This window comes from Oryctolagus cuniculus, chromosome 12, assembly GCF_051225735.1.
Source record: "Oryctolagus cuniculus isolate XC-2025 breed Fujian yellow rabbit chromosome 12, ASM5122573v1, whole genome shotgun sequence".
Classification (NCBI taxonomy): Eukaryota; Metazoa; Chordata; class Mammalia; order Lagomorpha; family Leporidae; genus Oryctolagus; species Oryctolagus cuniculus.
In genome coordinates, this window is record NC_142878.1 from 109,421,799 (window position 1) to 109,438,504 (window position 16,706).

Genomic DNA, 16,706 nt, shown 5'->3' on the forward strand with positions numbered 1-16,706 from the left:
TGCTCGCTCTAAAACTTTCAGATGCCAGGCGCTTCCTCCTCCTCCAGGAAGCCTCTCCAGATTGCCTCAGCCGATAGCCCTGACCCTGCCTGCCGACCAGAAGACCTGCCCTCCTCGGAGGACTGGCCAGCCCCAGGCTGGCACGGCTAGCTCCGGTCCAGCCACCTGCTGTGCCTCCCTGCAGGCCTTCAGCAAACCTGAGTGCCAGGCTGGGAGGACCGAAGGCCATTTCCTGCACAGGGGACGAGTCCCAGGGCCGCTGGGGCCTTCCCATCAGGTAGGGGCGTTTGTGTGGGGGCAACTGAGATGTAGAGGCTTCCCGTGCCCGGAGGTGCAGGTGTGCAGGGCAGGGGGGTACCTCCAGACTCCGCAGAGGGAGGAGCAGGGGGCCGGCCAGCCCCCAGAGGCCCCGGAATCAGCCGGGAGACTCCAGCTGCTGGGACAGAGACAGGACACCTGCCCCACTCTGAATGTCCCCAAGAGCCACGTGTGGGGGAAGAGGAGGAGGAGGGTCTGAGTCTGCGTAGGGGACCCCAGGAGAAGGCTCCCATGTGGAGGTGGGGTGGGGGGGCACCTGCCCCCTGTGTCGGGGTGTGGCCCTGGCCACTTCCTGCTCCACCTGTTCTACACACACAGCTCTCAGTTCGTCGGGGTGCACCCCCGGCCACCAGGTGGGACCCACGGCAGCCCCGAGGGCCCCTGAGCAGCAGACCCCTGTGTAAGGGCTTCCCGGGAAGCACCACCCCTCCCACACACAGCCCCTCCCTCCGCAGACACGGGGCCAGCGGCCTCCCGCCCGCCAGACCGCGGGCCCCTCACCAGGTCCACGTGCGGCAGGTCGCCGGGGGTACTGGCAGACTGCGGGCTGGTTCTCCTGGACAGAATTGCGTCTGGGGACACAGAGAAGATCATGGGCAGGTGAGGGGCACCTCGGGCTGGGGCAGACAGAGGACGTGTCTGGTGCTCTTTCCAGACACTTATCCGTCTCCCCGGCACCTCCACGGAGGCAACCCTCCCGACCGCAGTGGGCACGAGCGCAGGCCCAGGGAGCCGGCGTCACAGTGCACCTGCCTGTGGCTTGGAACCCCAAGGGCACCCCTGCCCGTCTCCGGGCCGTCAGCAGGGCAGAGGGTGGGCGGCCCTGAAGCCGCTGGTACTCACGGCTCTGCACTGCCCAGCAGCCGGTGGACAAAACCCAACCACGATCCCTTGGGCTTCGAAGAGTGAAGCCTGCTCCCCGCCACCGCCCAGCCACAATGCCAGGCAGCTGTCCAAACCCTGTGGGGTCACTTCCTGGACATGGGGCTGTCCGCTCCTTGCCTGGGTGGTGGGGGCACAAGCCCATGTCCTCCCGTCGGCTCCGGCAGAAGAGAGCGAGCCCTCGTGCCCTGGCACCTGCCTGGGTGCCTCCAGAGCCCGCAGCCTCTCTTCTCTTCCCCTCCCCCAGCTGCTCGGGCTCACGTCCAGCTCAGGACTCAGTCAAAGAGCCCTGGGACCCCTCGTGCAGTCCCCCTGCCCCCCGCCTTCCTCCCCACGGGAGTCTCAGGCTCATGGAGCTGCTGCGGTGACAATTCCTCCCCAAAGCCACGGCACCCAGCCGCCCAGGGAGGTTCGCTCTGCTCCCTTCTGCCCTGACCCCAACCACAGGGGTCCTCTCTGCTCTTGCACACAGGGGGGCTGGCCCCTCAAGGGCTAACATGAGCCGTGCCCTGACCAAACCCCAGGGGGCTGCGGCGAGGGTGGCCCTGGTGCTCACCTGTGGCCTGGGTGACGCGCGCCACGAGGTCCTGCAGGCGCACCTTGAACTCGTCAAAGCCCTCAGCGCGCACGGCGGCCTGCGGGCCCTGGGGCTCCTCCTGGCGCAAGCGGCAGAGAGCCTCGTGCAGGAAGCCATGCATGTCCAGCACCTCCTGGTCCGACGCGTAGTGCTTCATCCTCCGCACGAGCGCGCCGCCCGTGCGCATGCGCTGCAGCACGGCTTCCAGGCGGCTCAGCCGGGCCGCCAGCTCCTCATAGTCGCGCTGGTAGCACGCGTGCACCTGCTGCAGCAGCTCGCGCTCCTGCGCCTGCACGTGTGCCACCACCTGGCGCACGCGCTCGCGGATCAGGTCCTCGGCGTCGGCGCGCGCGCGGCCCAGCTGCCCGATGGCCGCGCGCACCTGCGCGAGCGCAGCCCCGAAGGCGCCGCCGCGCTCCCGCAGCGCGCGCGCCGTGGCGTCCAGCTCGTCCTGGCGCTGCAGCACCTCGGCGCTCAGGTCGCACTTGAGGTCGCTGTGGCCGCTGTCCAGGAGCGCACACGAGCAGCACAGGGGCTTGTGGCAGCCCCGGCAGTAGATGCTGCGGGAGAACCGTCTGGGTTAGGGCTCGCCGGCTTCTTCCCAAACTGCCAGACCCCACTGGCGTTTGGCGCACCTGTTGGGACCCACCTCACCCCCTACATCCCATATCCGAGTGCCCGAGTCCCAGTCCCAACTCCGCTCCCATCCAGCTTCCTGCTGAGGCGCACCCTTGGAGGTCGCAGGGGCAGGCTCAGGTCATCGGGTCCCTGCCCCCCACGGGGGTATCCGGGCAGTTTGCAGCCCTGGCTGTTTAAGGGCTTTTGGAAGCAGACGGAAGATCCTCCCCCCGTCTGCCTGTCTCTCTGCCATTCAGATGAAAAAAAAAATCCCCTAGATAAAAGTGCCAGAGTTTGAGTCATAGTAGGTGTGCAGGTTCACGCTTTCCCGACGCAGCGTTCATGGCGCTGGTGCCAGGGCCCAGAGCAGCACACGAGAGTAAAGCTGCGGCGGCCTGTGCCTCCAGCTGCAGGACGCGGAGAATGCGTACAAAAGGAATTCGCGGAATTGATGTTTCCTTTATAAAATAAACTTATTTTTAAGGGTTTATTTATCTGAAAGGCAGAGCAGTAGAGGGAGAGAGAGAGGTCTTCCATCTGCTGGTTCACTTCCCAGATGGCCGCAATGCCCAGGGCTGGGCAGGCCGAAGCCGGGAGCCAGGAGCTTCCCCTGTGCTTCCCAGCCCCCCAGGGCCCCTCCCCCATCTTCACTCTCCCCCTACCCCCACTCCCCGCTGAAAAACCTCCAAAAATCATTTGTTCTCAAGAACAAAGTGTTTTCAAACTACCAGGGTCACTGACGTCTCAATAGGCGGGGAGTCTCCACGTGAACCAACACGCCAACCCCGCCCCCTGGTGAGGTGCAGGGACCCGGGGCAGCCTGACGCCCCCTGCCCCCCGCTGGTGAGGTGCAGGGACCCCAGGGGCAGCCTGACGCCCCCTGCCCCCCAGTGAGGTGCAGGGACCCCTGGGCAGCCTGATGCCCCCTGCCCCCCGGTGAGGTGCAGGGACCCCAGGGCAGCCTGACGCCCCCCACCCCCCGATGGTGAGGTGCAGGGACCCCGGGGCAGCCTGATGCCCCCTGCCCCCCACTGGTGAGGTACAGGGACCCCAGGGGCAGCCTGACGACCCCTGCCCCCCACTGGTGAGGTACAGGGACCCCAGGGCAGCCTGACGCCCCCCACCCCCCGATGGTGAGGTACAGGGACCCCAGGGGCAGCCTGACGACCCCTGCCCCCCACTGGTGAGGTACAGGGACCCCAGGGGCAGCCTGACGCCCCCCGCCCCCCACCCCCCGATGGTGAGGTACAGGGACCCCGGGGCAGCCTGACGCCCCCTGCCCCCTGCTGGTGAGGTGCAGGGACCCCAGGGGCAGCCTGACGCCCCCCGCCCCCCACCCCCCGCTGTTGAGGTGCAGGGACCCCAGGGGCAGCCTGACGCCCCCCGCCCCCCACCCCCCGATGGTGAGGTACAGGGACCCCAGGGGCAGCCTGACGCCCCCTGCCCCCCGCTGGTGAGGTGCAGGGACCCCGGGGCAGCCTGACGCCCCCTGCCCCCCAATGGTGAGGTACAGGGACCCCAGGGGCAGCCTGACGTCCCCCAGCCCCTCTCTGGTGAGGTGCAGGGATCCCAGGGGCAGCCTGACGCCCCCTGCCCCCCGCTGGTGAGGTGCAGGGACCCCGGGGCAGCCTGACGACCCCTGCCCCCCAATGGTGAGGTACAGGGACCCCAGGGGCAGCCTGACGCCCCCTGCCCCCCACTGGTGAGGTGCAGGGACCCCAGGGGCAGCCTGACGACCCCTGCCCTCCACTGGTGAGGTACAGGGACTCCAGGGGCAGCCTGACACCCCCTGCCCCCGCTGGTGAGGTGCAGGGACCCAGGGGCAGCCTGACGCCCCCTGCCCCCCACTGGTGAGGTACAGGGACCCCAGGGGCAGCCTGACGCCCCCTGCCCCCCGCTGGTGAGGTACAGGGACCCCAGGGGCAGCCTGCCGCCCCCTGCCGCCCGATGGTGAGATGCAGGGACCCCAGGGGTAGCCTGACGCCCCCCGCCCCCCGATGGTGAGATGCAGGGACCCTGGGGGCAGCCTAATGCCCCCCGTCCCCCACTGGTGAGGTGCAGGGACCCCGGGGCAGCCAGACCCTCCCTGACTGACGTCCATCATCCACCAGAACAGCCTGCTCCCCCCTCAGCAGAGCCGGGGCCCCGCCCTCCTTGCTGCACGCCCCAGAGGGAGGGGGCATCTGGCCTGGAGCCCTCCTCCCTCCTCTCCTGGGGGCTCTCGGCCTGCGGGGCTGGGAGCCAGGGGGAAGCAGCAGGAGGTCCCCAGGAGCTCCCTGGGGGCTGGGACACAGCGCTCACCCCATCCCCATTCCCTGTCCCTTCTCAGGCGGCTCAGGGCCACCTCTGCTTCTCTCAGGAGAAATCCTGCCTGTGGGTTGGGGATACAGCACCCCCCTGCCCTGAGTGTCTCCGGGGAGCCCGGGGCATGGACACACTGCCCCCCATGTGTCCAGCGCCCCCAGCTGCTGCAGGAGTGGGGAAGGGTGGGCGGTGCAGACCACGCAGGCGCCTCCAGGACTGCAGGGGCAGGGTCCCGGGTGACGGTCACTGTCACTGTCACTCAGCTCTGGGTCCTCACAGCACTTGGGTGGAAAATCCCCACACAGACCCCACAGATCCTGCCTCATCCCAGACCCCAAGTGCTGAGAGTGAGAGGGGGAGAGAGAGAGAGAGAGAGAGAGAGAGAGAGAGAGAGAGAGAGATGGAGAGAGAGAAAGACAGATACAGAGAGACAGAGATGGAAAAGGGGAGAAAGGAAGAGAGATAGAGAGGGACAGGGAGAGGCAGAGGGAGGGAGAGAGAGGAAGAGGGAGGGGGAGAGATGGAGAGAGATGGAGAGAGAGAGGGAGAGAGACATGGAGAGAGAGAGAGACTCAGCCTGAAGCCAGGACGGCTGGGGTCTCTGTAGGAGGCACACGGCCAAGCAGGCAGGGGGACCCCGGGGAGCCCAGGGCAGCGAGCAGCAGAGGTCCTGCAGCACCCACAGCCCCAGTGGGGAGGGGGTGGGGCACGCACAGGAGGAGTGCACCCTGCAGACGCCTGGTGCTGGGTGGAGGCCTGGAGAGGTGCCTGAGCTGGCTCTGCCCAGGGTAGGGTGGGCTGGGGAGGGGTCTCCTCCCTGAATCCATCTCCCCCATGATGGGCACCCTGTCCCCTGTGAGGGTGGACACGAGGATGGACCCTGAGTCCACGGGAGAAAGAGGGAGAGACGGCCGCAGCTGTGACTTGGAGTTGTGACCATGGGCCAGGCTCGTCCCTGCATGAAGACCCCAGAACATTCCAGAATGCAGGATGCAGGCCATGTGTGGTTCCACCTTCCACACGGGAATAAATGCTCAGAGATGCACTCTTTTTTTTTTTTTTTTTGACAGGCAGAGTGGATAGTGAGAGAGAGAGAGAGAAAGGTCTTCCTTTTGCCGTTGGGTCACCCTCCAATGGCCGCTGCGGCCGGCGCAGGCAGGGACGGAGCGGGGCTGAGGGAGGCCGGGGCATCCCGCCTGCCCTGTGCCCTCACGGTACCCTCTGCGGTCCCAGCTGTAGCCTGGACCCTGACCCCAACACAGCCCACAGGAACCGCATACAGAGGCTGGCACGTGGCACAAAGACAGAGTGGGGGCCTGAGTCCCCAGACAGCTCCTCTACAAGTCCGAGCCATGCGCAGCCGGAGGAGGCGCAGTGGTGAGCGGGATCCCCTCTCGGCCAGCGTCCCGCCTGCTCAGGCCACGCTGCACCACAGCTGCAGGAAGCTGACCCGTGGAGCACCGGGCACAGGGCGACGTGGCGCTTCCACGCCTGCACAGGGGCTGGGACATTTCAGTGTCTTCCCTGAGTCTGGGCAGGGCCCAGCGCTGTGGCGCAGCAGGGAAAGCTGCCGTCCCCACAGCAGCATCCCACGGGGCGCCGGTTCAAGTCCCGGCTGCTCCTCTTCTGACCAGCTCCCTGCTACAGCCTGGGGAAGCAGCCGAGGATGGCCCACGTGAAGGGTCCCTGCACCCGCGTGGGAGACCCAGAAGAAGCTCCTGGCCTCCTTGGCCTGGCCCAGCCCTGGCTGTTGCAGCCATCTGGGGAGTGAACCAGGGGCTGGTAGATCTCTCTCTCTCTCTCTCTCTCTCAAATAAATAAAAATAAATCTCTTACAATTTTTGAAAATAATTTAAACATGGCTAGCAAGCTAGAAATCAGAGTCTAAAAGATAAAAACGGATGCATCTCAAACCAAAGCCAAGGCCAGGAGGGTGACATGCACTAAGTGTTCTCGTTAAATCTGAGACCAGAACAATGGTTTCTACTATCTTGGTACTCAGCATTGTTTAAGATCCTTTCTGATGGAATTAGAGAAAGAAACTTAAGAAACGAGTGGACTGTAATTATTTGAAAATGTGCCTGTGTTCTCAGAAAGGCTAAGAAAATACAACGATGAGAACAGATCGTTAAGGATGTGGCGGGTGTAAAACACCAACAGAGAGGTCAACAGCTTCTCCATCTTCTAATAGCGTTGGACAACAGAAGGCCAGGGAGAGCGCTGCATGGTTACTGCTGACGGACACATCACCCCACGGCTGCACGGTCTAAAGCAGCTGTCGGGCTGGCGAGGTGGCATGAAGGGTTAACTGCCACCCGCAGAGCCAGCACCCCATGTGGGTACGGTGCCAGCACCCCACGTATGCTGGTTCAAGACCCGGCTGCTCCACTCCCCATCCAGCTCCCTGCTCATGGACTGGGCGGAGCATCGGAAGACAGCCCAAGGGCTTGGGCCCCTGCCACCCACATGAGAGACCTGGAAGAAGCTCTGGGCTCCTGGCTCCGGCCTGGCCCTGCCCTGGCCTCTGTGGCCATCTGCGGAGTGAACCAGTGAATGGCGGATCCCTCTGTCTCTCTCCCTTCCTGTCACTCTGCCTTTCAAATAAATAAATAAATAAATCTTTTATAAACAGAACCCAGCAGCATACATATCTCAGTAGCCATGGGTCAGGAATCCGGGCTGTTCTATCCCAAGCTGTAGTCCCTGTGCCAACCGAGGCTGTGACGTCATCGCAGGCTTGGTGCGCCGGGGATTCAGTAAGCTGAGGCCTGGGGTCCTCACCCCGGACTCCCCCGGGGCAGTGGGAACCTGGAAGTTGCTTTCTCGAAAGCAGGCAAGCGGGAAGCCAGGCCTAGAAGCTGAGGCCCAGGTGGGTCTTCTGCACCCGCCCACCACTGCCGAGGTCCCTGGGCCCACCCAGCGCACGGCACGGGACTACATGGGGGACCTCAGAGAGTTCCTGGAAACACGGAGTGGAAAGATGAGTTAATTTTGGTGCAGAAATTCTCACACCGGGGTCTGCGTGGTGGCCCACAGCATTAAGCCACCGCCTGCAAGGCCGGCATCCCATATCTGGGCACAGGTTCGCGTCCCGGCTGCTCCACTCCTAATCCAGCTCCCTGCTGATGCGCCTGGGAAAGCAGTAGAAGATGGGCCAAGTGCTTGGGCCCCTGCACCCAGGTGGGAGACCCAGATGAAGCTCTTGGCTCCTGGCTTAGGCCTGGCCTAACCCTAGCCATTGTGGCCATTTGGAGAGTACATCGGCAGATGGAAGATCCCTCTTTCTCTCTCTCTCTCTAACCCTGCTTTTCAAATAAATATTTTTTAAAAAGTTACTTTACACGATCAGTTTAAAAATATAGAGGCGGGTGTCTGGTGCTACAGTCGGGTCTCCACCTGGGACGCCCCCTTCCCACGTCACAGTGCCTGAGTTCGAATCCTGGCTCTAGCTCTCATTCCAGCTCTCTGCGGAGGAATCGTAGAGCCAGCAGATGATGGCCCAGGAGACTGGGACAGAGACCTGGATGGAGCTCCTGGCTCCTGGCTTCCAGGCCCAGCCCTGGCTTTGTGAGCAGTTCTGGGGAGCTGGGGTGGCAGCGAATGAGGGCATGGAAGACTGCTCTATGTCTGTATGTCTGCCTTAACAAATACACAAGTGGCTCTCAGACATAAAAGCCACTGAGCCACACTCATGCAGAGAACAGCAGGGGTCAGACCCCACCGGAGTGCGCGTGTCCCCTGTGAGGGAGGCAAGTGTGGGAGCTGGATGGAGCCCCACAAGCTACCAGGAGTGAGGACACCAATGCACTAAGGTTGCACAGGGCCCAGCCCCAGCCGCTGTGGCCATCTGGGGCGTGAACAGGCAAACGGGAGATCCATCTCTCTCTGATCTTTGCCTTTAAAATAGATAAATAAATCTTTTTAAAAATTAAATAAAAGGTAGCATAAAAATTTTTAAAGAAAAATTTAAGAGAAAAAGATAAAATCAATTTGAAGCCAGTCTGCTGTGGGTCGCTTGGCCGAAAAGCCAGGATGGAGGAGCTGGGAGGCTGAGGGGCAGGAGGCCGATGGCCGGAGGTTGAGGGGCCGGAGGCTGAGGGTGGGAGGCTGAGGGTGGGAGGCCAAGGGGCAGGAGGCCGATGGCCGGAGGTTGAGGGGCTGGAGGCTGAGGGAGGGAGGCTGAGGGCCGGAGGCTGAGGGCCGGAAGCTGAGGGGCCGGAGGCTGAGGGGCAGGAGGCTGAGGGCCGGAGGCTGAGGGTGGGAGGCTGAGGGCCGGGGGGCTGATGGCCGGAAGCTGAGGGCCGGGAGGAGAGCAGTTGGTCCACTCTGGGGTTTGGTGACAGAGTTGGGTGACTGCGGCGGAGGTGGAGGCCGACTTGCGTTTTGGTCCTGGCTCAGTGCGTGCATCGCCTGCCACAAAGCTGATACGGAGAGGGCAGCTCAGGAGCTCATGGTCGCAGGAGCCAGCGTAGTTTCCAGGGTAAACGTTCCCACGATCGTGCGGCCCGCTGGGACTGGCGCCTACTTGTTTGTTTCAACAGCAGCAGAGGGAGCTCTCCCACCTGCTGGGCTCTCCCCAGATGCCTCACAGTTGGGGCTGGATGGGTGGGAAGCCGGAAGCCAGCACTCCGTCCAGGTCTCCCGTGGGTGACAGGACCCAGGCACCTGACCACCACGGCTGTCTCCCAGGCCTGCACGAGCAGGAAGCTGGGGTCAGAGCAGAGCTGGGGTTTGAACCCAGGCGCTGATGTGGGACATGGGCGTCTCAACTACTGCACCAAATCCCACCCCACGTGCATTGCTATTATTGTTTGAAAGATTTTTATTTTTAAAAATTTATTTGAGGCCGGCGCCGTAGCTCAATAGGATAATCCTCCACCTGCGGCGCCGGCACACCGGGTTCTAGTCCTGGTTGGGGCGCCAGATTCTGTCCCAGTTGCCCCTCTTCCAGTCCAGCTCTCTGCTGTGGCCCGGGAGTGCAGTGGAGGATGGCCCAAGTGCTTGGGCCCTGCACCCCATGGGAGACCAGGAGAAGCACCTGGCTCCTGGCTTCAGATCAGAGCGATGTGCCGGCCGCGGCGGCCATTGGAGGGTGAACCAACGGCAAAGGAAGACCTTTCTCTCTGTCTCTCTCTCACTGTCCACTCTGCCTGTCAAAAATTTAAAAAAAAATTTTTTTTTTTATTTGAAAGGCTGTTACAGAGACAGAGAGAGAGAGGTTTTCCATCTGCTGGTTCACTCCCCAAATGGCCACAACAGCCGGAGATGGGCCAGGTCATAGCCAAGAGCCAGAGCTTCTTCCAGGTCTCCCAAATGGGTGCAGGATCAGAACTGGAGCAGCGAGGACTTGAACTGGCACCCGGGTGGGATGCCGGTGCCACCCCTTTTATTTATTTATTTGCGAGGAAGACCATCAGAAAGAGCGGGAGTAGACGTGCTGCTCATTCCCCAATGCCTGCAACAGCCAGGGCCGGGCTTGGAGCCTGGGACTCCATCCAGGTCTCCCATGTGGGAGCAGGGCCCAGCCATTGGGCCATCCTCTGCTGCTTTCCCAGGTCATCAGCAGAGAGCTGGATTGGAAGAGGAGCAGCTCAGACTAGAACCGGCGCCCACATGGGACACTGGCATCGGAGGCGGCAGCTTTACCTGCTACACCACGACACCATGTTTCTGTTTCAATGAAATACAGCACAGGTCATAGAAATGCTAGATCACACGACATGCATTTCTATTTTAATTGCATAGCTATTGACTTATTTTCATTTTATTTGAGAGATAGACAGTTGCAGAGAGATCTTTCCACTGCTAGCCTCCCTCAAATGCCCGCAACAGCCAGGAGAAGCCAGGAGGTCAGAATTCAGTCCAGGCCTCCCATGGGGGTGGCAGGGACCCGCCCACCTGAGCCATCACCTGCTGCCTCGCAGGGTGCGTCAGCAGGGAGCTGGAATTGGAAGCAGAGGAGGCAGGGCTTGAACCAGGCACCCTGGTTTGGGATGCAGAAGTCCCAAGTGGCGTCTTAGTCACTGCCCCTGATGTCAGATCCCCGCCCCCCAAACAAATTTTTGCACCAAAATAAACTTATCATTTAATTCCATTTTCCCACAAACTCTCTGACGGCCCCCTGGGTACACTTGCTCTAAGACCCTAACTCTGTGGCCATCAGGAAAAATAGGAAAACCCATGCAGGCGGGCGGGCTCTGGGCATCCTCCATCCCCAGCTCACTCCCCAGATGCCCACAACAGCTGAGGCTGTGCCAGGCCTGGGAGGGCCCACAGGGCCGGCTGGCTAGACAGGAGATCAGGACCAAAGCTGCAGTGGGGTCCTAATTTTAAGTTCCCTGGGCCGGCGCCGCGGCTCACTAGGCTAATCCTCTGCCTAGCGGCGCCGGCACACCGGGTTCTAGTCCCGGTTGGGGCGCCGGATCCTGTCCTGATTGCTCCTCTTCCAGTCCAGCTCTCTGCTGTGGCCCGGGAAGGCAGTGGAGGATGGCCCAAGTGCTTGGGCCCTGCACCCCATGGCAGACCAGGAGAAGCACCTGGCTCCTGCCTTCGGATCAGCGTGGTGCGCTGGCTGCAATGGCCATTGGAGGGTGAACCAACGGAAGGAAGACCTTTCTCTCTCTCTCTCTCTCTCACTGTCTAACTCTGCCTGTCAAAAAAAAAAAGACCCCTGGCCCTGAATGGGGTCCCCTGGGGAACCTGCCCCCGCGCCCTCCATCTGGAATGGACAACGGGCAGCAGGCCTGGAGCTGCCCAGCCTGAATCAGGCGCCCTGTCAGAGTCCCCAGCCCTCTGCTAAGACTGAGGCCAGACCCTGAATGGAGTGGAGTGACCCTCGAGGGGGCGCCACCCAGGCCAGGAATGGCCTCCAGGGACATTCACTGAGCACCTGCTGTGTGCCTGGCACCTGGGGGAGGTGCCGGTGAGCTGGGCACCTGGCACGAGGAGCCCGGTGACACAGACACAGGCGCTGACCCCCAGCCGGGCCGAATGGTTGTCCCCTGCGTGCCGCTGGGCGACTTCCCAGGCACCTGCTCCACAAAGGGGCAGGACTGCCTCAGAACGGAGGAAGTGAAACACAGCTCCACTCTCCCCGCAGAGCAAATGAGGAGGACTGTGGGGTGGGGGAGAGGCAGCACACTCCATTCACAACAGCGACTCACGAAACCTTACGAAATACCGGCACTGCCCCGACAAGCAACCCGGATGATTTACAGGAAGGGAGCGATGAAGCCTGCCACACAGAAAAGTGTAGGAAAAGGTTCACTCCCTTCAGGTTAATGCCAGGATTTAAAGCAATTTGCATCCGGTTATGAATTTTTTTTATTCTTGGGACAGAGAGAAAGAGAGATCTTCATCCGCTGGTTCACTCCCCAGATGACCCCAATGGCCAGGGCTGGGCCAGGCCAAAGCCAGGGGCTAGGCGCTCCATTCATTTCTCCCGCGTGGGTGTAGGGGCCCAAGCACTACTTGGGCCATCTTCCCTGCTTTCCCAGGTGTATCAGCAGGGAGCTGGATCAGAAGTGGAGCAGCCGGGACTTGAACTGGCACCCACATGGGATCTGGCATCCCAGGCAGCTGCTTCACTCGCTGTGCCACAGCACCAGCCCCATGAATGAGATTTTGAAATAGAACCAAGTCATTTTAACTTTCATGCGAAAGAATAAACTAATCAGGGCCAGTGCTGTGGTGCAGTGGGTTCAGCTGCCGCCTGCAGCGCCGGCATCCCATATGGACACCAGTTAAAGTCCCAGCTGCTCCACTTCCAATGCAGCTCCCTGCTGTGGCCTGGGAAAGCAGTGGAAGATGGCCCATGTTCTTGGGCCCCTGCACCCACATGGGAGACCTGGAAGAAGCTCCTGGTCCTGGCTTTGGATCAGCTCCAGCCATTGCGGCCAACTGAATAGTGAACCAGCGGATGGAAGACCCTCCCCCACCCCCGCCTCTCCTTCTCTCTCTGTGTAACTCTTTCAAATAAAATAAATAAATCCTAAAAAAAAAGAAAAGAAAAGAATAAACTGATCAAATGGAGAATGGTTTCTTTGAAAAGTCAGTGAATATGGAAGGGAGAATTCTCCTTGGCAGACATCACATCAGAGTAGCCACCATTGACAGTATGGTTAAGGGGCCGGCAGTGGGCCAAAGGCCCACCCCTATTCTGAAGTACTTCCGTAAAAACGTGTATAAAATTATTTTCATATAGCTTTGAACACATATAATGGTTCTAGTCTTGGTTACTCATTCAATAGCATTTAATAAATTGACCCCCCAATTGTAGAAATACTGTTAGATTACTAAACCAAAAACATCTAAAACGAGTAAATTATAAATTGCAATGCAAGTGGCGACAGCAAGAAAAAGAGGAAAATGAGGAAGATGGAGGAGAAGGAGGAGGAGGAGGAGGAGGAGGAGGAGGAGGAGGAGGAAGAGGAAGAGGCAATTTCTTGCTGAAACCACGCCTGCCCCAGAGGCACTGATGCCGAGTGCCTGACACCCAGACGGTGTGGGTAACACGTAAACTTCGAGAATAAGAACTCTCCTCAGGCATCAAGACAGAAAATGTCGATCGCTCTGGCCCAAGTCCGTCCCTCGTGCTGGAAGATAGTGCCTGAAGTCTAGAAGGTTCTGAAGGGAAGGGGCGTGGCCCAGGAATAGCCCTGCCCTGGGTGTCATGCCAATACGTGGGAGCAGCACCAAGAGATGCAAAGAACTGAGAACACACGAGTCCTTCCTAGAAAACAAACCCTCTTATCGACAGCAGAACTCAACCCAAACACAGACTTTGGCAAAAGTGGTGTCCGAATGAAAGCAGCAGTGCTGGGCACTGGGACCGAAGCCGGGAGGGTGGAGGCCACGAGCCGAGCGTCCACAGTGGGAGTCAGCCTCCCTCTTCTAAACAGGAGCTCTTCATTAAAGCAATCCACCATGACGCCCACCCCTGCATGTCTTCCTAGTAAGGATTTATTTATTTGAAATGCAGTGAGAGAGAGAGAGAGGGACAGAAAGAGAGAGGTCTTCCATCTGTTGCTTCACTCCCCAAATGACTGCAACGGCCGGGGCTGGGCCAAGCCGAAGCCAGGAGCCAGGAGCCAGGAGCTTCTTCTGGGTCTCCCACGTGGGTGCAGGGGCCCAAGCACTTGGGCCGTCTTCTGTTGCGTCCCAGGTACATTAGCAGTGGGCTGGGTGGGAAGGGGCACAGCAGGGACCCTCACACGGGATGCCCGTGTTACAAGCAGTGGCTTAGCCTGCAGCACCACGACCCCTCCCTCCTCCTCCTCCTGTCGTAGTCATTTTTGTTTTATACCTACTCCTGCAAGATATTGTACCAGGAGGAAACGTTTCTTTGAGGTTTAACGAATCTCATTTCACTGTGGCTCCCTGTTCTTCCCTGAAAGTCAAGGGCAATGAAGTTGAACGTGCACAGCAGGCCTGCATTTGATAAGAGAAAGCTAAGAGATAGGATGCGCAGCAGCCCTTTGGTAACGCCAGCCGGATGCCTGGGCGTGAGGAGGGGCAGGCTGCCAGTTCTGCGGCCCAGGCTCCTGCTCAGCTCCCACCATCGCTGCCTCATTTGCACAGGGGACAGTTCTGGGATCCCCAGGGCCTTTGGGGGAGGTGCAGGAGCCCAGGCAGAGCAGCACTGCACGTGCTACCCAGGGTGGGATAATCCAACCCGGACAGGGCCCCTCCGGGGCACTGACCTGCAAACTTGTGCCCTGCGCCCGGGCCTCTGTCTTGCTTGCACCTGCTGTGGGGGTGGGACCTGCTCCTGAGATGCAGTAAAGGTCCTCGGCCCATGACCTCTAGGGAGCGTGTGACCCCTGCGGGCCTCAGCCTGGGATCCGGGAGCTTCTCACTCCCCCTCCCACCCCAGACAGCAGTGGCTGCTGGAGCTGCTCCAATCCCATGGGGACCGCGAGGGGAAAGCGCTGGCGCGCAGGGAGCAGCCAGGTCGCAGAGAAAGCTCCCCCTGGCGACCCAAGCAGAAGCTCTGGTCTGTCAGGCAGAGGCCGGCCCTGCTCCTACTTATTTATGCAAGTCACCGTTTGTTTGTTTGTTTTTTCCTGAAGCCACCTAAAAACCTGTCACTAACACACTGGATTTTTTTTGGTAGAAACTGACAGAAAGAGAGCAGCATTTTTTTTTTTTTTGACAGGCAGAGTGGACAGTGAGAGAGAGAGGGACAGAGAGAAAGGCCTTCTTTTGCCATTGGTTCACCCTCCAGCGCACCGCGCTGATCCGATGGCAGGAGCCAGGTGCTTCTCCTGGTCTCCCATGGGGTGCAGGGCCCAAGCACTTGGGCCATCCTCCACTGCACTCCCGGGCCACAGCAGAGAGCTGGCCTGGAAGAGGGGCAACCGGGACAGAATCTGGCGCCCCGACCGGGACTAGAACCCAGTGTGCCGGCGCCGCAAGGCGGAGGATTAGCCTAGTGAGCCGTGGCGCCAGCCAAGAGCAGCATCTTCTAAGCAGAGCTCAATTCCCCGCCTCCCACCTACACTTCTCCTTCAAACAGCCACAGCACTGGATCTGAGGGTCCCTGCCGTGGAGGCCAGCACCCCCCCCACGCACACATGCATGCACACACGTGCACACTCGCGCACACTTGCACACGCACACACATGCACTACAGTCACAGACAGAAGCTCCCAGTGGGGCCAGACCTCAAGGCCAGGGAACCGTACGCACCTGCCAGCAGCTGTCAACCACAACACACACCGTGGAGTCCATGCTGCGTGTCACGGCCCGAGTGGCTCAGTCGCTGCAGCCTCTGGTCTTGGGGACTCCGCCCCCAGATCGTGCCCTCAGCCCTTGGAAAACGTGGCAGGGAAGTCTCCCGTTCTGTCTATGCAGCTACCACCCGGGCTCCTTCTGTCGCAGGCTTGGTGACGGCCCTGGACGAACTCCCCTCTCCCCAGCCTGCCGTGCCGGATCCAGCACCCAGACCCCCCCTGCAGGCCGCACCTTCCCTCGTGGATGCAAAGCCCCCACGCGGTGGACCTCCTCCAGGCGGGACAGGCCCAGGAGGGGTGAGGCCTGCGCCTCCTCCCTGCCTCCCCACCTCCGCCTTCTTGTAGGTCTCAGCCTCCCTGCGGGGCCCCCTTTTCCCCACCCAGGTTCTCTGCTTCTGTTCCTGTGGGCTGATGGCAGATGCCCTCAGGCAAAAAGTAACAACAGAAAGGTGGGTCCCCTGCTCCCAAAGCCACCCACTGTGTCAGGGTCCCAGGGGAGAGACGGGGCCCTCATCGGTCTCACCCCTGCTGTGACACCCATCACTGGGTTCCCAGCAGAGCCCTTTCCCACTGGATTCTGCAGTATGGGAACTGGGGGACGCAGGAGCAACTGAGTGATGGAATGTTCTAGAAATCACTCCAAGCCCCCTCCCCAGCACACACAGCCCCTCCTCTCCATGGCCTTTCTCTCTTCTAACCCCTGTCCTAGGAAGGGTGGCAGTCTCTAGGGACCTGCCTGCTCCACCAACCCGGGCTGCACAGGTGGCCCTGTCTGAGACCACAGCCTGTGTGCCCACCCTCCCTCTTCTATCTGCCCCTGCACAGCTGCCCTGTGCCGGGCAGTGCAGTGCAGAAGATGGTGGGCCAAGGGCGCGTGGAGCCGGGCCCGTGGTATGGCGGTCAAGACGCAGCTCGGGATGCCCTCTTCCCATATCATGGTGCGTAGGTCCAGTGCCAGTGCCACTCCCAATCCCAGCTCCCTGCTTATGCACACCATGGAAAGCAGCTCAAGTCCCTGGGTCTCCGCCACCCATGTGGGAGACCCACTCGGAGTTCTAGGCTCCCAGCTTCAATCTCAACCCAGCCCCGCTGTTGCAGTCATCTGGGGAGTGAACCAGCAGATGGAAGATCTCTGGCTGGCTGGCTCTCTCTCCTTCTCTCTGCTTTTCAAGTAAAACTGAAAAACAAAAATCCACGCACCCAGGGACTGGTATCTGGCAGAGCGGTTAAGACGCCACATCTGGACTCCGGCTCCTGGCTCCAGCCTCCTGCTC

The 16,706-nt window shown here is 60.8% G+C and overlaps 1 protein-coding gene across 7 annotated transcripts in view; it reads right to left on the reverse strand.

Annotated features, from left to right (window-relative positions):
* PML (PML nuclear body scaffold) overlaps window positions 1–16,706 on the reverse strand; it is a 34,882-nt gene that overhangs the window by 12,631 nt on the left and 5,545 nt on the right. For all 7 annotated transcript variants that reach the window (XM_070053415.2, XM_070053419.2, XM_070053417.2 and 4 more), the window contains exons 3-4: window positions 1,757–2,337; window positions 820–890 (exon numbers count right to left, since the gene is read on the reverse strand). In XM_070053415.2, the coding sequence (XP_069909516.2) occupies window positions 820–890; window positions 1,757–2,337 (652 nt within the window). The remainder of the gene's footprint in view (window positions 1–819; window positions 891–1,756; window positions 2,338–16,706) is intronic.